Source organism: Ciconia boyciana, chromosome 4 (assembly GCF_034638445.1).
Source record: "Ciconia boyciana chromosome 4, ASM3463844v1, whole genome shotgun sequence".
Classification (NCBI taxonomy): domain Eukaryota; kingdom Metazoa; phylum Chordata; class Aves; order Ciconiiformes; family Ciconiidae; genus Ciconia; species Ciconia boyciana.
Genome location: NC_132937.1, coordinates 61,638,341 through 61,666,218, shown reverse-complemented (window position 1 = coordinate 61,666,218; position 27,878 = coordinate 61,638,341). Strand labels below are relative to the sequence as shown.

The window sequence follows — 27,878 nt, the reverse complement described above, 5'->3', positions numbered from 1 at the left end:
GAGCCCCCAGTTGTGTGGGCGAGACGGGGCGGGAGCCTCGGAGAGAGCGGCGGGAGTCCCTCTCCGCAGACCAGGGGCCCGAGTACGCCTAGCTCGGGCGGGAGGAAGGTGGCTCAGAAGGAGCCTGAGGCCTGGCGGCACGTGGAGGCCGTGGCGCCATGGGCGGGCGGGACCCTGCCGCTCAACAAGGGCAGAGAGGGCAGAGAGGGCAGAGACCCCCTCTGTCTTTAAGTCTGCCCCGAACGATGTCGGCGGACCGCTGTTAGCGGTGGCCCGGCTCCGCCTCTGCAGGCGTCTGTGGTGCCGGCTCTCGGTCCAGGTTCTGGCGTCTTCCGCTGCCCGGCGGTTGGTCGCACCCTGCTGCGAATCAGCGCTTGGTGAAGGTGCAGTGGTGGTTGCTGGGGTTTGGGGGTGGTGGGCTGAGCGGGCAGGGTGCTACAGCCATGCGAGTCGTTCTGGCAGTTTGCCGAATTTGAGTTGCCGAATTGAAAGCAGACTTGAGGCGATTTTTTTTTTTTTGTCAGCTGTTTTCTTCCCGTTCCTTTTGCCCTCTCCGTTTTAATGGAACATACCTGCTAGAGATTACGTAACAGTGTTTCTCTGCAGAGTTTACTCAGTTGTGCTGATTATTTCTTTTGTTGGGGAGAAACCAGCTGACATAAGAGGTCTAAGGGAACTGTATTTTTAGAGCCATTCACAGTGGATTTGATCTTTATTAATTTTTTCAAAATGCACAAACTGAGTGCTTCCAGCGTTTCTGGCAAAGATCACCAATGTAAAAGACAGCAGCTGATGTGCTCTACTAACCAAATAGAGGCTAGCTTAAGTAGATTTTGCCTCCAAGGTTATGAGGAAGTAGTTAGATTTTAAAATGAAAAGGCCAGCTTCACCTATCACTCTTCTTATTCAATGTGCTCAAAGTACAGAGCATTTGTACTCAGAGGAAAGCAGAAGGAGAAAATGGAGTTTGAGCTCATGTTAAATTAATGACAGCACCTACTTAATCTGAAAGAATTGTCTCTAGTTCAATGGCTGTTGAAATGTCTGGTGGTTCACAGCTGCACTGTACTTAATTCCTGGGGTGATATGCAACTCTTTATAATATATATCTTGTAATGATGATAAGGTTATGGTGGCAAAGAGCAGATCATTATTTTTGAACCTGATGGTGGTTAAAACACCTGTAAATGAAAGCTGGTTGTATCTTCCTTAATACAGAAAACAGTGATACCTGGACCAGCACTCTGCTCTGTAGAAAGACTGTTGATTTTCTGGGGAATTCAATTTTTAATTTCAAGAGAGAAGGGCTGCAGCCCATATAATAATCTGTAATAATAATTTAACTACAAAATTAATGAAAAACCCCAATATTTAATGAAAATTAGTTTTTGAAAAGGTAGTATGTTTCAAGTTTGTCACAGATGCTCCTGTTAGCAAATACCTATTTGTATTTCTGCGCAGGCTGAATGGTAGCAATTATGAGCTGGCTTTTGTGAAGTAATCGTGGCGATGTCAGTCCAATTCTCAGTAGACCAATGGGATGCATCGTAACTAACTGTAAGCAATTATCACTTCTCTTGGCAAAAATACCAGGTGTCAAAAATGAACAACAGGTTGGTTATGTGTGTGTGAAATGACGTCACAGTTTAAAAAGTCAACACGTTCCCTGCAGTAACCCCTAAGCTGAGATGCTTTGCTTCGAGAACATCAAAGCACTTTAACCTGATATGATACAATGAAGTGCATTGATGGAGTACTATGAAGGACTGATCTAACTTGTGGTACGTGTGATACTCACATGGGAACATCTAGAGAAATAAAATTGCTTTTTACTTATTTTTAGGTTCCACACACACAATTATTTTGGGGGGAATAGATTACAAAGGTTACTAGTATTTAAAATGCCTTGGTGTTTAATACAAACGTATCCCTCTTTCTTAGTCAAGCACATATGTGTAGGATCTACAAGGTAGTCCTCAATGTTAATCAAAACAGAAAAGCAACCTCCAGATAATTCTTGGTGGTTGTGTCCAGAACATGTTGTGTGCTTCCTTCTTGGTGAAGTGGGAGTAGATTAAATGTAAGAATTATGAGGAACTTGCTTCAGTGTTAATTATGGAGTACCTTTGTTCATGTAATACAGTAAGAATGTGTCATCATATACTTGGCTTAAATAGCTGCTTTGTTTAAGAAAACTTCAGCTAGCTGTGTACCAGTTTAGGGTGTAGTCAGTTGACTGCCTGCTATTTTTGTCCTTCCAAAATGATGTTACATTAATTTTGAAGGTATTGATGTATTTTGTATGAGTTTGTAATACAGAGTGTCTATTTTTACACTGCAGAAACTCATACTAAAGCATTATGATTTTTTTAAGGATACTTAAGAGGAGAAATGAGCAAACTTGTCCTCTACTGTTCAGCTTAAGAAAAAAAAAAAAATCCTGTAAAAGGAATTTTGACAGGCATAAGCAAGAAGGCTTCTGTAGTCTTTGACGTACTGTGCGCATAAAGGTCAATTAAATCAAATGGAACAACAAGATTTACCAATAAGTTTTGTCTATTTATCATGTATTCTCACAGTCTGGATGCTATTCTTAAAACATGCTAAATAAATGGAAGCAGATTTAAGAGACAGGTCTCCTTTGTTTGCTCTAAGGATCAAAAATCTTAAGTGTGTAGAGTTACATATGACCTGTTTGTACAGAATTACATCATTTGTTTATCATTTTCTGAATAACACAGAGAACCCTCCTCTCCCTCAAGAAGTGCCTTAAGTCCATTGTGGACAGAGTGAAATCACTCTGAAAGTGACTTGCAGAGGTCACCTGCTGCATTACTTTCGGTTAGCTTTCCCCCAAGCAGTAGGTATCTCATAGTCATTTTTTAAGATTATATTTTACCTTTTTCTTTGCTTAAAGTACAGCTGATTTTTCAGGAAATTACCATTGCCTTGGATGCCCTTGTTAATGGAACTAATTGGTGCAGGGAGAAAAGGAAAATGGAGATATGTGAAAATATGCAAATACTTTGATAAATAGAAAGAAGGTGACCTTCAGCTGGGCCAAAGTCTATTAATTCTTGTTCTTTAATCTGTGTGTATATGAAGGAATTTGCCACCGGCTATTCCAGATTAAGGGCCTGTTTAAAAACAAAAACAACCTGAAAAACTGCCCCAGTTTGCAGCTCCATAGTACTTAGCTGACAACTTTGTCCTAATATAAGCTGTCAAAATCTGGTGCACTAATATAACTAAAAATACCTGTGATAGTAGTCAGGATATGAAGAAGTAGCAACATGTTGCCCTCAGGGCACAAATTAAATGATATGCATAAATTCTTTTTTTTTTTTAAAACTGTGAGTATGGAGGTTCTGGTTTGACTGAAACACATGAGATTCACTATTGGTTTTGGTTTGGTTGGTTGTTGTTTTGTTTTTTTTTCATTAATATCCTGCATATATAAATTAAACGTGATTGTCAGTAGGCATATGGAACAAAGTGGCTGACTTGGTATGAGCCTTTGAAACATGGTGCATCACTTCAGAAATTTGTCCCCTTCCTGCCCTGAAAAACAACACCCACTCCTTCCTACCCCCAGTCCCTAGAACACTTAGATGAAACTATACACCAGGGTACAAATCTATACATCCTGAATTACTCTGTGCAAAGAATATTGATGGGTTGTTTCATTTGTAGTATTACAAAACCAAGAGTAGCTGAATGAACCACAGATGTGAAGTTGAACTGAAATGCTTTTGTATGCATTGAAATACACATGTAACGGAGCACAAAAGATCTTCTCAAAGGTGAAAAAGAACAGAGGCTATGTTGGAAAAGTACCAAATGTTCTAATGGCTAGGGAGGAATGACATATCTAGAGATAAAGAGCCAAAAACAAATTCTCCAGTGTCTATGTAGAGACAAGTGTTGGCTTTCAAATGAGGGAGTGATTGTTTTTCAGAGTTGAGGAGAGCTGATAGTTGTGTTCATTATCTGGAACTGACTGGATATGTTCAGTACATAGGAGTATAGAAACAAGCAAGGCAGATTTAACCAGTACTGGTTAAGATTTAATAGGAAACAATGAGTAGCCAGGTGATAATTACAAAGGAAGAGGATAGGATCTAATAATGCTTACACCTTGCTAGCCCATTAAAGTATTTTGAAGAGCTTTTTCTTACTCTCCTTGCTTTTCCTGCTCCCAGAGGGGATAACCATTAACTTTTAATATTATTTGTGATTATTTTAGCTGTATGGTCTGATCCTGGAAGTCATACTGTACTGCTTACGTAGTAGTAAATGTTGATGTAACAGACTATAAACATGCAGTTGGGAGCGGGGCGCCTGTCTTTGTCTGAAAACTTGTGCCTCTGCATAAACATCAGCAATCTGTTACTTGATTCATTGCTTGTATTGCCTTGTCAGAAATACTAAATGAAAGCTATGTGATTTGTGTAAACATACAAGCTGCCTTTGTAGCTCATGATGCTGGACACCTCTGATGTCCTTGCCTTTCCACATTGTGTGTAGATTGACATGTATTTGTTACTTTTTTCTAAGTGCTTGGATTGTCCTTTTAGGAAGTATATTCCTATCACTGAATTCACTACAAATACCAAAATCAGAGACTTAATTTTGTATGGAACCCATTCTGCTCCACAAGGCAGCATTACTGTTGCTGCTGTTTTCAGAGAAGGGTGCCTGGCTCCCCGTCAAGCTTTCTCTTAATTGCAATATAATTTGCCATCACCTTATTTTCAAAACACCACAGATTTATGTTTTTCTCTGGCTAAATAAAATGTTAATTGCTTGTTATAATCTTGTGTGCTTGTTAAAGATCTTACTTGAAATGTTGTAAAATTTTGTGAAATCAGAAGAATAATGAACTATTATATTAACTTCATAGTATCAGATAAATGTTTAGAATTGTATTCTGTTTTATGTTATTTTTAAGTATATCTTTTAAAAAGATTCAATGGATAAATTGTTCACTTTTGCACACAGTAATGTGTTTGAAAACAAACAAAGCTAGGGCAGATTCCTGCAGTCTCATGTAAGTAAACTGCATCTGAATCAGTGAGAATTATTATGTAAGTAAGAACAGCACTGGCCTGCTACTGCATTTGTACACCAGAGTCAACTTTTCTAAAGTTAAACTTGTTCTCCGTAGAAATAAATCCTAAACTGTGAATCGCTTTGTCTGCCAAAAAAACCCCCAAAACCCTAGGTTAAATAAATCAATGACCTTTAACTTCCCATAAATGGATGTTTTGCTAGTAAAAATAGTTCTGCACAGAACAATCTTTTGGGCGAAATAGTTAAGGTAAATGCAACTCCCCCCAAAAAAAGAAAACTTATCTTCTGCACTGTTTACATTAACAGTGAGAAAAGTCAATGGGTTTCAGTAACCAATGCAAGTATTTGTATCAGGCACGCTACTATCACTTGTTTTTTCTTAAATGAAATTAGACTTTTTGCCAGTCTTAAATTAATTCAATCTGCTGTGTCCTCTTTCTTCAGTAGAGCATTCTCATATTTTTACTGACTTATTTTTGTCATGTACCAGGACACATACAGAGCTGTTTAAAAATATTTCCTTAACTAACTTAACTGACTTTGACTTCAGCTTTAAAAAATTTGAGAGATTTTTATCTACACCCCCCCTTATTTGCGCTTTACTTGCCAGAGCCTGCCTGACACTATTTTTGTCTTTGCCTGAGTCATACTTGAGTTTATTCCATGTCTTCTGCTTTGCTGTAGACAAAGTTATGCATTTAAAATAATTCCATCAATAGAACTTCAGAGAAAACTTGTAGCTGTACTGTTTGCTGTTTTAAAGTATTCTCTCTTAACCATCATCCAATCTGACTGCTGTTATGGAACAAGTGAGACTCTTCCTACCCGTTGCCAGTGTGCTGGTAAATTCCTGCATTCTGATTCTCTGCGTTCTTCTCATTACGTTAGATGACTGGGGAAACTTGTAAGGTAGGAGAGGGAGGAATCTCCTTCCAAATACATGTGTGTTTTCTGATCGTAACCCATAGGTTTACAAGTTCTAGGAAGCATAATTAATGTTGAATTATTTGCTGAAGAGAGACCAAGTGAATAATAAAATCGAGGATGACAGGTTATATGCCTTAATTGCTTCTATCTATTCATGTTAATATGGTGGGAAGGAGACTTAAGAAAACGTAATCAAGCATTTATGGATAAACTATATGATAATGGACTAAATAATCTGTTATAGCAGTTTAAACTTGAATTAACTCCACCAAAAACTCTAGTTGGCTTTCCTGATGTAGTGGGTAGAAATTGGCTGATGCTAGTTAGCTAGACACACTGTATTTAACCAGACCCAGACAGGAGGACTCGTATCTCCCGTCTGTCACAGCTACGCAAAAGTAGTCCCCTGCTCCTAACTTGTGCAGCTTCTGCTGACTTGCCAGCAAAGCAGCTTTGCTCTGTGTCCAGAAGGTGCAGATGTGCATGTTCTCTATGCGGATTATCTGGGAACCGTTGCATGGATGATAAGCAGAACTTACCTTTCTAACACTGTAACACCATGTGAGTTAAAGGAGTAACAAGCAGTAACTATAAACAATTATTCAGGTGAATCAGCCCTAACAAGAGTTGCCAGCTGTCAGCCAAAATGCACAGCTACTTCCTAGACAGTAGAAAAGTCTTGGATATCTTTGTTCCTGTCTTTGTGAGTGGAAAAAATCACGGTGTGTAAGACAGTAGTTGCAAGTGCTGTAGCCAGGTGTATGTATTATGAAAGGCAAGATTAATAAACGTGTACAATTTAAAGGATCTGAAATCTGCTTTTCACCGAGTAAGAATTAGAACGGGTAACTTTGCGGCTGGTTACACAGTGTTATTGGGAAATGAACCTTGCGTATTTCTATTAGGGACTGTGCCTTTATCATTAGCTATTATCGGCAGAAATGAGATCTGAACTGGATTTTAGTTTATCAGCCGTCACTAAAGGTCTGCTTCTCCTCTGTAGGTTTTGTAAACTATCGCTATAAAGATCTGACCTCGGAATTGTTGGTAGTTTCCTTTCTTCATTTGAGGAACTTTATGACGAAGGAAATGTTACTTCTTGGTTGTTACAGATTAAGAAGTGTTGGGGAGGGAGATGAAATTGCCCACTTTCAGAAGTCATCAGTGCTACTGAGTGGCTCAAAACTGGGCACATAGAGGATTTGCCATAAAATGTAATGGTTTTTAAGTGTATGAAGTACTATTTCCCTTCTGGAAAGATCTGGAAGGGAAAGAGGGGGGAAAAAAGAGAATGAAGCCTGTGGCTTTTACAAATCACTGACCCGAGTTTTCTTAACTTGCGTCAGTGCTTCCTCGGTGCCCTAGGCAGGAGGGAGCTATGGCTTCACTGCAGCTGCGAGTACTCACCTGCCATGAAAAATGGAGTGTGAAAGTTCCGCTGGGCGGGGGAAGCGCAGCAAGCGAGTAAGGAACGCTCAGATGCGAGCGGCCGGTGTCAAGGGTGCCGCTGCCGGCGAGGCAGATTCACGCGCCTGGTCACGCTGATCCTGCAGCCACGATTCCCACGCACCTCCCGGGTCGTGCAGCCGCCGCCTGAGGCAGCCCGCACCCTCCCTCGCCTCCCGGCCCCGGCCGCCGGCGAGGCGCCTCAGCGGCCGAGGGGAAGGCCCGCAGCAGCACGGCACCTGAGGCGGGCCGGGAGAAGGCGGCCCGTGGCCAGGTGAAGACCTTCCCGGCCTCCCCTCGCGGCCTCCTCCGGCGCCGCCGCGAGCAGCCGCTGGCTCCGCTCCTCGACCTCCGGGCGGCGGCGGCGGCAGGGGTCGCGCAGCAGCACTGCTGCACAGGCCGGGCACCGCGCTCCCCCCGCGGGCGGCGGCGGCGCCGGGCGCCTGCGCGACGCCGGGGCGCGGCGGGGCGGTGACGCGCTGCGGTGCGGGCAGGTTCCTGCTGCCGCCGCTCGCATGAGGACGGCGGGGCCGCAGCGCGGAGCCGCCGCCCCGGCGCGGCACGGCTCACCCCCCTGAGCGCCGCGGGGTGAGGGGCACCCCTCCTGCCGCCTCGCCCGTCCCTCAGGGAGGCTGCGGGTTAGCCCCGGCTCTCGGGACGGCGGCGGCCGCAAAGGTGAAGCCCCGCGGGCGGGCATCGCCCTCGGCAGCGCGGGCCGGGCCGCAACAGGGCAGGGCAGGGCCGCGCCAGGCGAGGCGAGGCGCCCGCGGGGACGGACCGGGGCCGGGACTGAGACTGAGACTGAGGCGGGGCGGGGCGGCGCGGGGTGGGTGCCGCCCGGCTGCCAGCTCCCCCCCTGTGCCGGCTCCCCCCCCGTGCCGGCTCCCGCCGTGCCGGGCGGCGGGTCCGTGTCGGGGAGCGGCGTGTGTGTGTGTGGGGACGCACGGCCACGGCAGCTCTCCCCGGGAACTGCGCCCTGCGTGTTCCCACTTGCGGAGATGGTTACGGGCCCTACGGTAGGAGCGGTGCTTCGGGGCCTGGCCGGGGCGTCGGGTCTGCCCGCGGCAGGGGGTGGAGCCGGCGGCTTGGCGGCGCCGAGCCCGCCGCTGCCCGTGGGGTGTGTGTCTTCGTCCGCGCCGGGCAGTGCGGTGCGCGGCCCGGTCAGACAGGCTTCCCGGCTGTGCGAGGCGGCGTTACAGCGAAACTTTCACGCTCTGCGGAGCGGCAGTGCTGTGGGTGAGCCCCTGTCCTGCTGGCCTCGTAACGCCGTGGCTGTGTGGCCCCCTGCCCTCCCTGCCGGGCGGGATAACCTAGTATGGCTATTGCGTGGAAGACACGGCGGCTGGAATAACCCTTGGTTGATGAGCCATGCGGCATAGCCTGCTGAACGTCTGTTTAACTTAACGCTCCTTGGGTAGGAGTTTATTATTATTTGGGTTTTTTTTCTCTTCCTGCCTCCTCTTACGGTTGTGGAAATCCAGCATAGCAAGTATTTCTCTAGGTGTTGGTTCAAATGCTTGACACAGAGAATCTGAGAAATAGGGGGTGGAGTGGTGTTTTTCTTCAGCGTATCCTGTTTTCAGGCACTGAGCGTTGTCAGACGTTTAGGGACCCTGACCTGCATGGACTTTTGTTGTGTATGCTTACAGCTGTAAGCTTTCCATCATAGGAAGAGAGGAGATTCTTCCGTGCACCTGTATGGTGTAAAGACACTATGAAACTTCTGTATAGCCTTGTAGTATGAATGTTGATTTTTGTGTATTTTGCCGTCATGAGGGAATTAGCTCTCCAACCAGTGTATTCCAACTAATGATGTTCTTTTAGACAAATATGTGTGTGAACTACCTTTGTAGGTTATATCTCATGAAAAGGCTTCCCTGTTTTGCAGGTAGCATTCCGTGTGTGTTTTGCTGCTGCATATAATGATGGGTGACAGGATGGTGCTGATGGGATAGCCCCACCTTCTGGTTAATCCTTCAGTGAAATCATACTTGTGACCTAAGACTTTTTCTGGAAATTATACCTCATGATATGCATTGTGAATGCAAGTCTGTGCTGGAGCATCTTTTTTATTTTTTGGGCTGGGGAGTGGCAAGATAATCTTTTCTGGAGACCTTCCTCTTTAACATCAAGATAATTTTATCACATGTCCCTATTTCAGCAGAACAAATTTTTATTGTCAGTTTCTGATGTCTCAATTCACTCCTGTGATTTTTTTTTTTAATGCCAGCATAAATTAAGGGAAATGCCTTTTTTTTTTTTAAGCTTCATAAAAATAAGTTTCTCTCTTTATTGTTTTTCAAAAAGGGAGGAAAGGATCCCAAACCAAGTAGTCCTAGCATGTGAAGTGATACCTGATCTACGTTTGTGTGAAGTGATACCCGATGTCAGGCTTAGCTTTCAGTTCACGTTTTGGAGATGGCAATGCTCATACTTAAAGTTTTCATATTCAAGGAATTCACAAATTGCCTTCCAAATGGAAGCTTTTGAACTTGAAAAATATTCAGTTGTCTTGGTAGTAGTTGGTAACACACAACCAGCTGGCTTATATTAGTTATCTTACTGCTGCTGGGAGCAACTTCCCTGAAATTATGGGTGAGAAGCTACAATTAGAGAGGAAAAACTCGGGAGAAAGCTTTCTGAAGTCCTCTTGGCTTACAGAAGGTGCTTGCTATTTCACCCCATGTTTAGGTTTTAGTCTAGGGAAGACATTCAGCTTGTCACTCAACAACTTGTCAGCAATGTGTGTTGAGCAATGAGTAGAGATTTTGCAGTCTTTAAAATTCACGGTGATACTCTGCTGGACGTATCTGGGAACCACCTGTTTTTTGGCTCTCAATATGTTAGTTGAAACTTCTCCTTGAATTCCAGTATCTGCAAGCCGCTTGCCCTTAGGAGATTGCTCCTGTGATATGAATTGCTAATGTCCAAAATAACTGAATGCTGCTTAAGTCACCCTGGCCCTGGCGTATAACTGCAGTAATTGAAGTGTTTAAAGACTTTAAACAACTTAGAGGGGAAGTCAGGTTTATTGGAGTGGGAGTGCTGAACAAGGCAGCTGCTTGGATGACTGCTTAGGAGGGACTTGTAACGGCAGTGTATCTCTGGGCATGTTTTCAAGCCCTGCCACTATCCACAGCTTAACTGTCCAATATCCTGTGCTAAGCACCAAGAAGATTATAAACTGTTCAGTGTGTGTCCTGGATACAAGGACGATTCAGCATGGTTTATGTTTGGAAATACAGTTTTGTAACAGTTAAACATGGAAAGACTGGAAGTAGGAGGGCAGGAGGGAAGCACCCAAGCATCCTTCCTTTCTTTTGCAACAGCTGCAGAGATGAAAGTCCTGAAACCATCATCCTAAAAGCTTAATACATTAAAAGGCACATAAAAATTTTCATTACATCTTTAAAAAACCTAACAATTTATGAGAAGCAGGATGTCCAGGGTTTTGCGTACTGGAGGTAGATAATACTGTTTTAATTGCTTTAAGTATAATTCCTACGCTAAATAGTACAAATCAAGGTTTTGAAAGTGAGAATGGTTGCTGAGAGTTTTATGGATTGTGAGATGATGGTGTTTCTGCGTACTAATGAGGTTGCAGGGCTGGAATTATATTTGAGTAGATAAATCTGCAACTTGGAGCCACAGATTTTTTTTCTTTTCTTTTTTTCCTTCTGGATTAAAACCAGGCTTGAGGGTTTGCTTTAACTCAGCTGGTGAACTACCAAGTTTAGATGTTTGGGCTGATTTCTTTACTGACGTTAGCCACCAAGACAGCGTAAGCCAAAGGAGCAGTTACTAGGTTAGGTGCTGCAAAGCACCTCTGACATTTAGCACTGTATCAATGAAGCATTTCCAAGAGCTGGGGAAAGTTACTGGGTTTCCAGTTCTTGTTCAGTTTTTGGTGTAGGGAAATGCTTAGTTTCTGCTAAGATTGTCCTTTCCCTCCTGGCTATTTTTGTTGCCCCCCGCCTCCCTCCCTGTGCCATTCACCTTCTACCTGATGAAAGGGTTATGCTAGCTGGGCAAGAAGTAGCTGACTTTTGCAATGTTTCTGTCAACTTAAATCATGCAAGCTTTGAATGTGATACTCTGTGAGCCTGGCGATGGCAAGTTTGTCGTGTCTTGAGGAGTAACCTTATGCTTGCCGTGCCGGTAGCTTTCTAGGAGCTTCTTTCCAGACAAGAAATGAAGTACAGTTTTCTTATTTTGCTCTTTTCCTGATAAATGCTTTTTTTCCTTTCTTTTTCTTTTTCTTTTTTTTTTTTAAAGGGAATCACTATTAGATATTTACAGCTTTTGTTGGCTACATGTATCAGACTTTGTTTTTACAGTTAAGTGGACTGGTGGTAATTGGCTGCGTGACATAGTTGGCAAGCTGCTGTACTGGGCTTTGGTGCTTCAGTCTTCTATGAAGCTTTATGTATGTCATTTTGAATGTCTGATTATATACTGTAGTTTATCTAGTCACATAAAAAACTCAGCACTTTGCTATAATGCAGCAATGGGTAAACTAATCAGCTGACTTTTTTGTTTCCTACTATATTTATTGCAAAGGGTACAAGGAAAAGGCAGTAGCTGATTTTCAGAGGTATTTTTTCTTTGACTAATAAAGGTTGTTAGCCTTTTCATTTTATTTTGAATTAAAAAATTAGACTCTTTTCCAGCAAAAACGTAAGATTTTTTTTTTTCCTACTTAGAGGAGTTGGTTAGCTGTTGTCATTACATAAAGGGTTTTTTTCCTGCCATTTCCACGTGAAGTCTTAAAATTACATCTGGAAGAAAACTATTTCTAGTTGTTCTAGTATCTTGAACATACTTTTTCTCATGGAAGAAGTACTTTTAATGTATCCTTAGGTACATTATCATTTTTTGATGACACCAAAAGCTTTTCGTACTGCTGCATATTAAAGTATTAGGAAGAGATAACTGTTTAGTGTGTACTTGAAGCCATTCTGTCCTAATTTACAATTTAATTTAATTTAAGAAACAGGTGGTCCTGAAAATTGTCTCTCTCCGCGCTATTGCTATGACTTCAATTTCTATGAGACTCCCACAAAGTAAGATTACGGATGGGGTGGGAAGTCTATATTTTTGTTTCCCAGTGCTTGTAGAAGAAGGGTCAGGAACTGGGCTAGGAACAGGCAACTTCAGAAAACAGATTTTCACTGCCATGTTAGTTATAACTCTTTATGTATATGGTTCTGTTTACTAGATTGTGGTTGAGTACAATGTAGGATTTGCCAACTTGAAACTTAGTTGCAAAGCGTGAAGGATTTCCCCAGGTTTTCAATCACTAGAGTTTAAAGTTGGATTATAGATAACCAAAACTTTGTTTTGTACTGTGGCTTGAGCTTTCAGGATACGAAGCAGGTTGTACAAACAACTGTGGCATCTCAAAATAGTCTGTGAGAGTTTAATCTAACATCAGGTCTCATCTTTTTATTAAGGAAATTCTTCACTTCCAATAACTCTGCTGGTTTGTATAAATAGAAGTGTTTTCTGTCAGAAAAAGTTTTTCAAAACTTTACTTGTGGAAGTTGCCACTTGGGGTACTGAATTGGGAAACAATATGTCATGTGTGAATGAGTAAATGATTAAATGGTCAGAGGGGTTATTTAAGGTATGATTTCTAAGCCCTTTGCAAAGGGACGGTCCTCCTTATGGTACAAGAGGAAGAGACGGTGGAGGCAGCACCACTGTATTAATAGCAGTGGCAAGTTCTTACTGCTTCCAAAGGAAGAGCACTGTGCTGTCCTGGTGAATGTTGCTTGTGTAATCTCATGTAACATACTGCAGTTTTCCGTATTGTGCAGGAGTATTTGTGGGGTTTTGCCATATTTAGGATGCTGGTTATCATGGTGTTGATCTGCTCTCTACAAGTGTTCTCGGTAGTTTGCTTTTTGATACTGAGATGGTAACTCTTGCTGTCACACGTTGCTGCTCATCCTAAATTTGAACACAGGGCCTATCCCTACGAGTGTAAATTTACTTAGGTAAACAGTATGTTCCTGCAAACAATTTACTTCTATTTTTAAAAAAGTAAACCACAAGCAGTATTTTGGAATTAAGATTGCCCCGAGCACAAAGAATGCAGTAGTGTTTTTATGTGGTTGTGTTTAAACAGACTTTTTCAGTGTCTTGAAAAAGAATATTTTGACCTATGAACAACTTCTGAGACTTTGGGGTATGTAAAATGACATACTATCAAAGGCCAGTTTGCTTCTGGTTTAATCTGAACGGGGGGGACCCCCGGTTTAATCTGAACGGGGGGACCCCCGTGTACTTCTGTGAGAGGTAGAAGCTTCTTCTGGAAGCATACCCCAGAATGCAATCACCTGATCTCATAGAGGGTTTTGATTTAGTGTTTTTTCTGCCTAGTATTTATGAAATTTTAAATCATTACATGTTTTCTCGGTTCATACTTAGAGTTTTCTCTATTTAATTTTTTAATTCATTGCTTTTTGACACAATTCTGTCCTCTGAACTTTTGTATTCCTTCCTTTTCGCATACTAGTTTTTTTTTTTTATACTGTAGCATTTACAAAGATGTTGCTCAGCTACTTGCTTCCACTCTCCGATAAATAAGTACACAGCAAAGAAACGACTTATTTGCTGTGCACTTGTTCATGTTTACTTTTTTTTAACCTCTCAAATCAATAACTCCATGATGAGCATAACTGAAGTCTGAGCTCTGGCTTTGAAAATACTTTGGGATGCGCTTAGCTTTGAATACAAAGCAAAACATGGAAATATAGATAGATGAACAATCTTAAAGGTTTTGCAGACTTATTAGGCTAGATATACACAATGAAACTGACCCTTTGTTTTGTCTCTTCATGGATATGATTTGATATGTGGTTTTTGCAACTCATTTATGATAATAAAATACCTTCTTTTAATATATAGTGAACAGACTCAAAAAATAGGCCTTTCTTTCTATATAACATATGTTAGTTAAGAAAACGAGTTTCTGGAAAATAAAAACACAGAAAGTAGAGTATACTGCAAGTAGAACAGTTTTAACAGTATCAATAAACTGTGCATATCCATACTTGGTTTTGATTTTTCTAGTTTCATTTGATGAAAAGAGCTGTCGTCTTTGGAATGTAGTTACAAAGTATTTTGCAGGAAAGTCCTAGTATTAACCAGGTAAATTTCAGAGGCCTCTGGCTTTTTTAAGGAATTTATTTTCTGGGTTTTTTTTATTTGTTTGTTTGTTTTTCTTGTGTGTGGTTATGTGTGTGTGTGGGGCGTTAAGAAAAGAAAATACAAAGATACTTCAGATGTTTCAGTTACAGTTATGTTAAAGTGTAACTTTAGTTAAATTTCATGTTAAAGTGTTTTGGTCAATTGAAGCATGTGAATTCTGTTTATGTAAAGTGAGAACGCTTCCTAGCTTCAGTAGCAGACAGATTATCTTTGTTTTCCCTAAGAGAGACTTCTAATGGCATTTTAGCATGAAAACTGGGGGGTTTTTAAGCCTCCATGGTCTTGAGATGTAGACTTTATCTGGCGTGCTCAGTACATGTTGATTCTGAGCACGTTTGGTTTTGTGGCAGAGTCGTTTTGCCCTGTCTGACTAGTACTGCTCCCTTTGCTTACCATTAGCTTGCCAGATACTGATAGATTTGTCTTCCATGGCAGTTGTTTGGAAAAATACTTTTTGGCAAGATTTTCCATTGCAAGCAAATGGGCTTGATGGTAAGACAGTCTGGTATAATTCCCAAATATATATTTTAAATGTATATATAAAAAACTTCCAGTTTCAGTGAAAAAGAAAAAAGTTAAAAAAAAAAAAAAAGCAACCATGAAAGCAGAGCTGCTGTTGGTTAAAAGTTTTGAGCCTCAGATGTGAGGTTACTGTGTGTTTAACATATCAGAATTTCTTTCAGATGTGATGTTATCAAAATGACAACAAAAGTGCTCAGCACTGACATATTGTAATGGTGACTATGCATTTTTTCTTGTTATGATTATAAGTTAGAGTAAGGATTGGTGTTTGGTTTTGTGTCTGCCTTCTCTACTGCCCATTAGTGATTAATGGGAGATAAAAGGGAAAACAGTTTACAGTGAATACACTTAACTGCAAGTGCTGGTACAGTTGAGCCATGCATTACTGTACTGAGTTTAATTTGATTTCTTCAGTTTTATTTAAAGATCGCTGTTCAGACCATGTAGAAATTACACCTTGATTGCTTGCAATAAATAAGGGTATACTCGCTTTCCCCTGATATACCAGTTTAAGTACCAGAATCCTAAAGAAGAGGCAAAACCAGCTATGTGACAGTGGGTACAAAGTATTTGGTTAGTAGCATTTACTTTTTTCTAATTCTCTCTTTCCATTATTAACTAGATGATGGAAAGTAAATTTGATGATTAGGTGGCTTTCTACTGTGGTGTGAAGTTCCTGATATTTGCGTGAAAATGAAAAAGAATTCCTCTAAGAGAGAAGACAAACAAGGGAAGTGGGACGGGCAATGGCCTGATTTTAGTGAAGGGGATTTTTATTTATTGGCTTATTTTTTGAAACAGATAGAATTTTAGGTTTCTCTTCCCCCAAAGCAGTGGATTTAGGATCACAAAAGGAAATGAATGCCTAAAATGGGAATGAGACACTCCTTTGTGGAAGAATCAGGAGCCAGTTTTGACTGTGGATCAGATACAGATAGGTGAGATCAAGGAAAAAAGAGGGCTTTGTTTGGTGTCCCTAGTGAAGAGTTTGGACAGGAGACACCACGAGTACTTGATGTGTGATCTTCAGGGGTTGCAGTAAGGGAGGAAACCTCAAGCCTGGCAGTTGGCAAAGAAAAGCTCAAATCTAGAAGTTTCTTCATGCACATGAGAAGAACTGGGGCTGAGGCTATTTATAGAAGAGGATAGCAACATCTGGATTCTGTGACCCTGGTCATAATCCGTGAATGCTTTCTTTCAGAAGCCCTGAGGTCCAGTCATCTGTGCTAGCAGGTGTATTAGTATCGAGCATTAAGAGCACAGTACCAGAATTACTAATTCCCCTTTTCACCCCCATGCAGGTTGCTACCTAACTTGTGTCAGTAAAGTTTCCTCTGAATCTTGTTACAAGGTCTGATCAGAATTATTGCTGACTCAGAGAGGCTGAGCATCTTGGTGTTCTTCTAGTGCATATAAATCAATTTAGTATTCAGGAAGATGGTGTCCTTATGAGTCCTCTGTAGTCTAACAGGCCCTCCCAGTAATGCCTAATAGACACGCCTGAATGTGAGGTCTGAATGAAATGGTGCTAGTTTGTTTCTTTAGCCATTGTTTTGAGCAAAAGAAAATAGCTTTGTGATAGTGCTCGCCATTTTGTACAGTAGCTTTGTGGTTAGAGTATTTATCCAAGAAGTAGGAGTCTGGGTTCCATGTTATTCTGTTATATTTCAACACATGCCAAAACTTAAATGAAAGGTCAGTGTTGGGGGCGAGGGGGTATCCTCTGCCCTTTTGCACGAGCTTTGCCAGTGAGTGGCAAAGTTTCACAGGGCTGAAAAGGTGGATCAGTGGAGAAAGTGAGTCAGTGGCTCGGTGACAAGGAATTCACCTAGGAGGCAAGCAAATACATGTCACATAAGGCATATCTTTGTTTTTCTGTGCAGGAAGGGAAAGATGAAAATTATATCTAACTTCTTGCGGTCCACTTAATTTATCTTAGTGTTGGTAGCATTATTACAGTGAGCGCAGCTTTCTGATTTGGAACTTTACCTGTCTGGAGAAATTTCCTATGAAGAAGCTGCCTGTTTCCTGTGTGCAGGTGGGAGGATGGAGGGGATAACGTTCCACAGACAGTGTGAAAAGGCGGAGGGAGATTGCACAGAATCCAGCGTACATCAACTTGAACTAGTCAACCCTCCCTGCTCTCCTCTCCTCTGTTCCCCTCCAACTTGAGGCTTTTTTTTTTTTTTTCAATTGTCGTTGGTCTTAAATGCAGAAGAACTGATGCTAATTTACCCTCTGCTCTGCTACCACTGGCAGGCAAGTGGCATTAAATGTGTTTAAAAAGTATGTTTAAATTGACTCATGCACCTTCAGCCTTTACCTTTCTATCAATCCTTTATTCAAAATAAGCAAAATATTAGAAGTTTTTAAAATAGTTTGGAAGTGGCTTTTTTGCATCACCTTGTAAAATGTTAAAGAGAGGTTTTGCTACTTTAGTATGCATAAATGTTCCACCACAACTTTCTGGATTGCTGGTCTATGCATTTCTCTCTCTTTTCTTTTTCTCTCTGTTCCTTCTCACTGTTTTTTTTTGCAGAAGTTCTTGTGCTTTTTCTTATCTGCTTGTCTTTTCCCCTTGACCTGGAGCATTTGCACATTAGTGCTTACTGAAATACTTTGTGGTGAGTTTAGAGCAAAACAAATTAAGACCTTGCAGTTCAAGATAGTTCAGCTCTGTAGCTGGCTCCACTTGTACAGCAGTTCAGTACACTATAATATGTAGACACTATTGGCACTGGCAGACTGTTCATCATCTGTCTGACAGCAGGTCAACGCTGCAAGCAAAACGGCACTTGGCTACTTGAATTCAAGAATCTAATATTTTCCCCCCAGTAAGACCTGTAACGTGGTTCGAATAATCCAGACCTTATAACTTGTGAAATTGTCTGCATTGTGGTGGACACAGCTATTCTCTTGTAACTATTCATTTTCTTTAAAGGAAGTCAAGACAGTTTACACTTGAAGGGTACTTGGACAAATCTAGGACACCTGTTAGCTTGTGTCAAGCTGGAATTCTTGTGCAAAGCTGAGCATTTGCTTCCTGGCTGCTGGGAAAAAATTCTCCTTTCAGGTAAGTCTGGAAATAAGCTTGCTTCATACTTCATCTGCATTAGGCTTTTAGCAATTGCAGAGTGGAATTTACTAGTAATAAAAACCTGATTATTATATGTGCTGAACAACAAGGACTTTTGAGAAGTCTTACAAATTTCTCTTTGGGGGGGCTGTGTGTGTGTCTGTGCTTGACTAAATTTCTTGCCTGCATTTCCCAAGAGAACAAGTGCTTTATCTTCCTTGTTCTCACTATTCGTATCTTTGAACATCCTTTTTTCCCCTTACCCTGTCTTCTACCTTAAAACTAACCACTGTGCCCTTTGAGGACACTGGTTTTTTTTTCACAGTGGGAGTATTTGCCACTCATATTAGATCTCAGATGGAAGTACTGAGGTTCAGTTAATGGTCCTGTAGGCTGCAACCTTAATTGCTTGGAGGCACTGTTTGAGGAAGCAGTGTACCCTGAGGACACTATGCCCTTAAAAGGATAGGAAAATTGAGTCCTTAGCACGATATGGTTTCTGTCCAAGAAATGTATTCAGGTCTTGCTTAAATAAGAACACCAAACACTCCATGTTTCACACTATGCCTCTGGTCCTAGTTATCCTATAGATACCTGAAATAGCAGTCAGAAATAAGTATGTTGTGGCATCTCACAACATTGTCAAGTAAATTTAAAGAACCATATTTACTGGCTTCAGCAGAAGCTTTGTTAGATAAAATTCTGTCATGGACATGAAAATATTGTCTGTTAAGTAACTGACATAAATTTCTGTTTTATTATAATCAGACTCTCTGAGCTTGGTAGGACTGAATTATGATGCAGAGCCATACTCCATAGTTATATTGCAATAGTTTATTTTAAAAGCTGGATGAAATAGATTGAAGAGAGAAGAGTTTGTGGCAGTGTGGAGAAATGCAATCAATGTGGATTAACTTATTTAACATTTCTAGTGTAGAGGCATCCAATATGGTGGTAGCATTTCATCATTAAAGAACAAAAGATGTTGATAATTTGTAGTTGTTTAATATCTTCCAGGTTATCAGATATGGTGATTTGAAGAATCAGGTTTCCGATATGAACAAAGTAAAAACATCAGCTGAAAAAAGGTAAATTTAAAACTATAGTGACTTCTCAACATCAAGCTATTTGAGATTTGTTGAAAAGCAGTCTTTACCTTAATAATAAGATAAATAAAATACGCATTATGGGTCCCTGGTGAGAAAGTGTAAGATGATGTCCTGAAAGACTGAAAGAGTCAATATTGATTAGCATAAAGTAGCTTCACATTTAATAAATAACTTCTTAAATTTAAAATTTTCAGTGTTAGACATGTCCAAATATAAAATATACATTATATTTTATTGAAACAATTATCAACTAATTTAATAATTTCATGCAAATATTGGCAAAACATAAAATTATTTATACTGAAGGAATTAAAGAACAAGTTTATAACACTGTATAAGAAGCCATGAATTTGTCATAAGATGTATATCATTCTCCAACAGTCCTGGAATCCAATGCACAGCTAGGACAAGTAAGAGTGAGATTACAGAAGATTTCAAGAGTTGAAAAGTTGTGTTTGTTATTTTCATGATAACTTGTTTTAGCAAATATTGAAAAAGTTATGAGATTATCTATGGAAAGCAACATGTCTGTTAAGCATCCAGAAACTATTGAAAGGGTTTCAGTCTTACTCTTTTCTTAAGCTAGCACAGGTGAAACCACCTTGTTAAATAAAACCTAATGAGATTAAAAAAAAAAATTCTAAAGGCAGCAAAATTGTCTTCAGTCTTAGTTTTCCGAAATACCCATTATTTTCTAAATGAGTGGATGAATTTTCCATGAAGGACATGCTCTACTGCGGATTAATTTTATGTCTTGGGATGGGTTTAAAATTTGAATTTAAATGCTTGCATGTAGAATCATCTTTGCTTTTGCTGACTTTAACAGTGGAACGGCTTGATATCGGAGGCTGGTTGTTCCTGTTTGTGTGAGATGGATCAAAGGAAATAGTAAAGAAACTATTATGTTTTCTACTTATGTAGAAGTATATTATTTCCTTAGGCATTATGATAAGCAAAATCAAACTCCCTGTCAGCAATGTATTTCTTGGAAATGCTACTAATTATACTACATGAAGTGTACCATCACAAAGAATATTAGATTTTTGCAGAGTGGCTACTTATGAGCCATTTATTCTTTAGTAATTAAGTTAAAATGAAAGTTTCCATCCCTGCAGTTCAAAACAGTTTTTCCCTAAGTCATGAATAAATTATGGTGAATTTATTTTACACAGAGGTAGCTCTGAACTAATCAGAAGTATCAGGTCTTGAAAGATTATTTGATAACCATGGAGGTGGTTGAGGAGAAAAAAAATTGGAAATGGTTTGCATTGGAATAAAATGAAAACAAACTCATGAGAAGCCTGCCTACTTTAAGATAGTTTTTTAAAGGCTCACTGTAACATGTTGAAACACAGAAGACCTGTTTGCTGTGGGGGAAGAAGACACTCCCTGATATGTCAGTGTGCTGGCTGACTGCAAACAGAAGTTTCAGAGGAAGCAGGTACAGTTGGGAAACTGAAGGTTTCTGATGACTTCCTTCATTTGACTATTACCTTTCAGAAGGCTTCTTGCATAGCTGAAAACCAGTCTAAGAAACTGAATTTTTATAAGCTGCCATGACAGCCATTAGAGTTATATTTCTCATCATGAGCAGACACTTAGGGAAGTGTAATGATGTGTTTTAGCATTTGCGTAGCGAAAGTAGTGTACAGTGAGTAATGGAAAGCCGTGAATCTAGCACTTCTTCATAATCACAGTAAGAATTTATTCCACTGGGACTGGAAGAAATGTCCCTGCAGTGAGGGAACTTTCTTTGAGAAGATGTTTTAATGTTGAGGGAGTTCTCTTTCAGATGTGAACCCCTGAAGTCCTCTGTTCCTCACTGTCTGGGCAGTTGCTTCCTCTATATCTACTCATAGCTTTCCTAACCAGAGAAGGAGGAAATCCACAAAACTCTCTGGTTAGCTAGAGTCATGCTGTACACTTTGGCAAGAGTTGAGGTGACGGCAAGCTTGTTTGTGCTTCCTTTCTGCAAGTAAGATGGTGGTGTGAGGGGCGTTTTGAGCTGCGGTGTTTGAATGTGGGATGGAGAAGGGGTTTTCTGCCTGCGGAGACATGCAGTATATGGAATCAAAGAAGCCTGGTAAACTTCACCTCAGGATACTTAAAGAAAGTCTAAATCCATCCCAGAGTAATAATTATCGGTTGTCTTCAGAACTTAGGAGATTTGGGTTAGGTAGTGAAAGACAGAGATGGCAAACTTAGTGGTTGTGTCTGTGGGAGTCAGGGAGCAGAAACCAAGTAGCTGTAGATCAGCCATCTTCTCTTCTTTGCACGGAAGGATCCTGGAAGAACTAACTAAATTGTGAGGCTGCGAACTGCTAAAGGTGGTTTGAGTAGTTCTTGAAAATACATCTAATTTTTCTTGTGTGAGAGAGTAACAGGTCCCATGAGCAGGAAAGCGGCATTAAAATACCACATATGTGGTATACTGTTATACCACATTATATATATATGTGGTATACTTTACTAAAATAACCATTGCATATGATTGCCATCAGGAAGCTAAGGCAAGTGCTCTGGAGTAGAGCACTCACTGGATACCAGAGCAGTGATAGTTAATCACTGTCAGAAGGAAACAGTGCACAGTTTGTTTCTGGATGTGCTCTTTCTTTCTCTTTCTGGTTACAGTTAATGACTGAAAATACTTTGAGCTTTGACTAATGACCTGAAAGAGAAGAAAGAGTTCTGTTAAAATTGCAGATAACTTGAAGCTGGAAAAATCTGAATAAATATCAGAGGACCAAATTATTTCAAAATACTCTTGTGAAATGCAGAAAATGGTCAAGAATATTTGACAGAAATATGTGCAAGGTACAGTGCTTAGAGAGGTATACCACTGGACTGCATAAAGGACAGTCATATTTGCAGTGAGGAGAGCCAGAAATAGTAAGATTAAACTGCAGGGAGAAAAACTTTAAAATGGAGGGATACAAAGCGTTAGAACGAATTTGCCTTTGGTTATTGAATCACCATTTTGCAGGCCGTTAAGGACTGGTTGGGCATATGTCTGTTAGGAAGAGCAGCTGTGGTGTTCATCCACCTTGAAGATTTGACCTTATGAAGTTTCTTCTGGTGCTCCTTAGTCATGATTTTTATAACTAAAGATAGTAGAGACTTTATGTAACCTTCAGTGACTTAGAGTGCTCTTGTGAGAAGGCTTTAGAAAGGCTGGGATGAAAAATGTCTCTTTTAGTAATAAGAAGAGTTCTTCACATTGTGGGAAAACAAGTCTTGTATGAAAGGCTGGCCACAGTGTTCAGGGTATTCATGTGAGGTTCTGCAATGTCAGCAGCTTAAGAGGAAATCTAGCTCTGACAGGACACAGTTTTTATTGTGCCATTCTAACTATTTCCTTGGTTTACCTAGCTGTTGGATTAAAAATACTGAATTCCATGGTGCTTCTCTGTTTTGGAGAGCTGTCTTCTAGATTTGGATCCCAAATGGTTTGTTGGTCAAAATGTATGTAAATGCATTGCATATATCAGAAGGAGTCCCATTGTAAATTGGGCTTGCATTTTGTTCTTAGGTCAAATGTGTTGTCACAGCAGTATTGCGTACAGGAGCAGAGTCAGTTAGGCTGGCTGCTGTAAATGCCTGTCCTACAGCCTTTTGATTTACCGTGCAGATACTGAAAGCTGTCACGATATTATAACCGCTATGTATATTAGTGTAGAATATTAATAAATAAGAGTACAATCCTTGTTTTAAGAAGAAAACTCAGTCATAGCTAAGAGGAAATCAGGACTTTAATTTATATTTCAGCATAGACTCTGGCCTGGTGTTCTTGAAAATAACATTGGGCATGCTGAAGATACAAAGTTTATTTGGCTGTATTTCTGTTGGAAGACTTCTTGCAAGATGAATAGCCTAAAACCATTCTGAAGATACCTCTTCAACTGCTACAATGAGCGCTTGTTGCTCTTGATAGAAACTCTGGCCCCATGAGGAGATTATACCTCTAAATCTTAGGACTTAAATTGTTATCCCACTCAGTAGTGAGAATGACTTACCCTTCCTAAACCTTCTAAAGATTTTAGTAAATATGGAGAAATTATGTTAGATGCTAACTTTCTGTACGTGGTGTATTACTTCCATGTGCCAGTGTTGCTTGAATTTTGCAGGCTGCAGCAGTTAAAAATCAGGTTTGCTCTGAAATTTTAATACCTGTAAATGAGTTTTGTCTTTATGAAAACTTGTATTTTCTTTTTTTTTGTTTCTTCCTAAGGATCATCTTTGCTTTCGATTGTTTCTAGCTTTCAAACTACATTTATTTCATTGTGAGACCAATGATATACCACAATGGAAATTATATATACACACACAGAGAAACACACACACACACACACACAAATTGAAGCTGTAGTTCTCTTACACATTGGTTTATATGTGGGCTGGCTGGACTCTTACTTGTTTTGATTGTAGAGCTGGTGAAGATAACATCCTTTGGAAGTTCGTCAGTTTGTATACCAGATCAACAGAGCTCGTGGATTTCAGTAAAATCTTGGGTTTATTTTGGAGTATTTCAAGTTCAGTGGGTAAATAGAGGAGTAGAAATAAACAAAACAAAGCTTGTGCAAATAGTAACGGCTTTGTACTATTCAGTGTGGTTTTGGATGATGAGAAAGGATTGTAGGGATTATGCTTTACTTATAGAGGGAAAAGAATATTTCCGCAACCAAGACAGATTTATTTTAGGTCAAAAAATACTTTTAAGTCAAAGTCTAGCAAATAACTGAGAAGGTGGTATACTTACTTCACAATATAAAATTATTTTGATTTTAGCTCTATAATTAGTATAACCATTTCTTATTACTGATGTTAACAGCTTGTAAGTATGATCTGTAATCTGAAATTGTTTTTTGATTATGCTTCTCATTTAGATATGAGTGTGGAAAAGTGAAAGTGGTGGAAACAATTTCCTCAGCAGCTGCTATATCCATTTGCTTTCACGGCAGTACAACTTTGCCGTCAGCTACCTTTTTTCCTTGATTTAAACGTTTTTTGTCCACATATAAACTAATTATTTTAGCAGAGTTAACTGTAAGTGTGAAACCTTTTCATAGATGTAAAATACAAATCAAGGAGTAATAATTCCTCATTGTTATAAACAAAACTGACAGTATTTATAAAGCTAATGTTATATACTTTGGTTTTATTGCAGATAGTCAGAACAGTATGTGTGTAAAATGAATTATTGTTGATTATTGCATGACTGTAATGTTACAAAAGTGAAAAGTCAAGGTAGTTAATCCTTGAAAATCATAATTTCCTGTAGCTAATTACATGACTATAATTCAAATATTAAACATTTGTCTAAAAGTTACCTTCATGTGGGAACGTGAATCTCAAAACTATTCTGAATAATTGTTATGATCTAAAACTGGAGAGCAAATAAAACAATTTCTAGACGGACTCTATTTTGAATACTGTAAATATTTACATTCATTCTTTCTCTGTAATCTACCTATCTATATGAATGCCTGGTTTGAAATTGTTTCTTATATTAAAATACATTTTGAAGGCAATTTTATGATGTCAGGCCAAAATACCCTTGTGTTCAGAATGAATCCAAACTCTGATGATAGCTTTGGACACCTTCCAAAGTTGTTTTTTCTTCAAAATGGTGTTCTTTTTCTTCAGCTGGTAGGTGCTGGTTTGCTCACTTCATGAATGATAATCTTTCCTTTCACTTCTGAAACATCAGCCTGTAAGCCAAACAGTCTTTGGGACTGTTTGTAGCCAGTTTTCCCTGAATGGCAGGTTTGATACAGTATCCGGGCACTTAACATAAACTATATTAAATACAAGTTACTATAATTGACATAGATAAACAACACTTTTACCTATATCTGAATTTTATTTGCTGCAACCAATTTCCCTGTTCTCAGTTGCTCTTGGAGATGCTGTTACATATAATTAGTCTGCTGCAATGCAGGCTTTGCAAAATCTGTAAATTTGCCAGAATTAAGGAGAATTAAGACTGTTTTCCCACCGACATAAAATAAGAAGGTGAATTAGCCACTCCCCTTACTCTGACATGGGATTTCTGTTGTTAGTGGGGCTTTTTTCTGATCCAGACAGAAAAATGAATGTAAAAATTCTTTCTTGTAGTGTTTCTACCAGTTCTCGGACTATGTCTCTGCTGTCACAGCTGGAGAAGATCAATTTGGACTCTGTATTAGGAGAAGCGGGCAATGCCAGATATGTTACCTCAAAGATCCTTCATCTGGTTCAGAGTCAAGGTAAATATCTAAGTTTTGTGAATTTAGTTGTTTTCCTTTTGAACCTTCCTTCTTGTATTTCTTCCTTGCTGGACTTTTCTTTAATTTTTCTTTCTGTTTGGTGAATTGATTATTTATCCGTTTTTGTCACTGATTGTTGAAAGCACCTGTTTAAGGCCGTGTTTAATACTACCTGGTATAGTATTGGTACCACTGAGTGCATTTTGCATTGTCAAACTGTCCTGGTTTTGGCTGGGATAGAGCTAATTTTCTTCCTAGTAGCTGATATAGTGCTCTGTTTTGGTTTTAGTATGAGAATAATATTGATAACATGCTGATGTTTTGGCTGTTGCTAAGTGGTGCTTACACTGGTCAAGGACTTTTCAGCTTCCCATGCTCTGCCAGGTGCACAAGAAAATGGGAGGGGGCACAGCCAGGATAGTTGATCCAAACTGGCCAAAGGGCTATTCCATACCATATGACGTCATGCCCAGTATATAAACTGGGGGGATTTGGCCGGGGGGTAGCGGTCACTGCTGGGGGACTGGCTGGGCGTTGGTTGGCGGGTGGTGAGCTGTTGTATCACTTGTTTTTCCTGCCTTGGGTTTTGTTCCTCTCTCGCTATCTTGTTGTTTTCCTTCTCATTACAATTCATTATTATTATTACTATTATTTTGTTCCAATTATTAAACTGTTCTTATCTCAACCCACGAGTTCTCTTACTTTTGCTCTTCCGATTCTCTCCCACATCCCACTGGGGGGGAGTGAGCAGGGAGCAAGCAGCTGCGTGGTGCTTAGTTGCTGTCTGAGGCTAAACCATGACACAAACAGCTATAATTTAAGTAATAATTCACACTATATATATGTGTGTATGTGTATATATATATGAGGAGTAGAGGTATCTGGAAGAGAGCTTTCTTACAGATTTTTTTCTTTACAGTTTTTTTCCTAGGGCATGGGAAGATTGTTGAACAAGTGAAAGCAAAAATGAGTTTTAAAATCACTTAAGTCTTTTACTTCTTTTAGTTAGCTTTATATACCTATATGCAGTTTTTAATAGGTTTTATTTGCAGTGTAGATTTTCTGATAACTGTGTATATGATCACATTTTTTTTTCTGCAAGCTAGTATATTAAAAGAAAAATGGTCTTCTTCTCACTGGCAGAAAAAACCAGGAAGGAGATGACATCTAAGGGCTCCACTGGAATAGACGTTATCCTGTCAACTCTAGAGGTAAAACCTTTTAACCTGTGTGGTTATAGGTACATAGCAAGTTTTCATTTTATCATTGGTCTTCGTATTATTAAACATGTTGCTATCCTTACTAGTCTCCAAAACTTGTGTAGGACCGTAACGATTAGACATGGTCTTTTCTCCCTTTTATTTTTAAAGGTTCTAAGAAGTTATTTGCCAACTATCAGTTCTAATTAATATGCCATACCACAAACTAGATTTTAAGTGGTTTTGTGGTTAATTCAGGCTGCATAGTGGGATGGTTAGCTAGGTGGTTACATCTTAAGTTCTGTTTGATTTAGTGGTGGCGATTTCTCTGAGCTTTAAGTATCTAAACCACTGTATTAGCCTTCTACGTTAAGCAAAGAAATCTCTCTATTTTTTTTTATTGCAGAATACAAAAGATCCTCAAACTATTCTAAATATATTGAATATTCTCATTGAGGTAGTCTCAGTTGGTAAGTTTTCATTAAGGAGCAATTTGTGATTATATTCCTGTATTCTTCTGCAGACTTTTGTTCTTGTTGTTTTTTTTTTCCCTTTATTTTTTTCCCTGATGTTTACTAAAGCTGATTTATATGCAGAATAAAGAAACCATAAAGACTGAAGTCACCTTTCAAATAATCATACACAAATAATTTATGTTGCTATAAGTCTAAGTCCAGCATGTTCTTGCATAGTGCAGTCATATATAAAGAAAATATTGCTATTCTAAAGATTTTCTTTATGATAACTGTAGCTTAGATACTTAATTGTTCTTTGGCTTCTAAGATATCAGTTGAGTTTTAATTTTTAGGTGGCGGTCGGAGAGCAAGCGTCTTAGTCACTAAAGGAGGGACACAGATCTTACTGCAGCTGCTTTTGACTGCCAGCAAAGACTCTCCACCAAATGAAGAATTAATGGTGCTTCTTCATACTCTTCTTGCAAAAATTGGTCCAAAAGGTGATAATGATATACTTAAGTAATATGGCTTAATACTTTACAGTTTTATAATTGAAACTTAAAATCCACTTTCTTTCTATTATTGCATAAGCATCCACGTACTCAGAATTG

The 27,878-nt window shown here is 39.7% G+C and overlaps 2 protein-coding genes across 13 annotated transcripts in view; one reads left to right on the top strand and one right to left on the bottom strand.

Moving 5' to 3' along the window:
- NAA35 (N-alpha-acetyltransferase 35, NatC auxiliary subunit) overlaps nt 1-7,851 on the bottom strand; it is a 36,600-nt gene extending 28,749 nt beyond the window's left edge. The window contains exon 1 of the mRNA XM_072859310.1: nt 7,408-7,851. The gene's annotated coding sequence lies outside the window, so the exon portion shown is untranslated. The remainder of the gene's footprint in view (nt 1-7,407) is intronic.
- The window catches only part of AGTPBP1 (ATP/GTP binding carboxypeptidase 1), a 77,496-nt gene continuing 55,214 nt past the window's right edge, over nt 5,597-27,878 (top strand). For 4 of the 12 annotated variants that reach the window (XR_012042114.1, XR_012042113.1, XR_012042112.1 and 1 more), the window contains exons 1-7: nt 7,887-8,121; nt 18,125-18,256; nt 19,277-19,347; nt 25,483-25,613; nt 26,757-26,824; nt 27,219-27,282; nt 27,621-27,767. Coding sequence is in view for 9 of the 12 variants with exons in the window: in XM_072859301.1 (XP_072715402.1) it covers nt 19,316-19,347; nt 25,483-25,613; nt 26,757-26,824; nt 27,219-27,282; nt 27,621-27,767 (442 nt within the window). In the remaining 3 variants the exon portion in view is untranslated. Of the gene's footprint in view, nt 5,983-7,885; nt 8,122-8,368; nt 8,463-18,124; nt 18,257-19,258; nt 19,348-25,482; nt 25,614-26,756; nt 26,825-27,218; nt 27,283-27,607; nt 27,768-27,878 lie in introns of those variants that run through there. The other 8 variants (XM_072859299.1, XM_072859297.1, XM_072859304.1 and 5 more) reach the window with 8 other exon arrangements.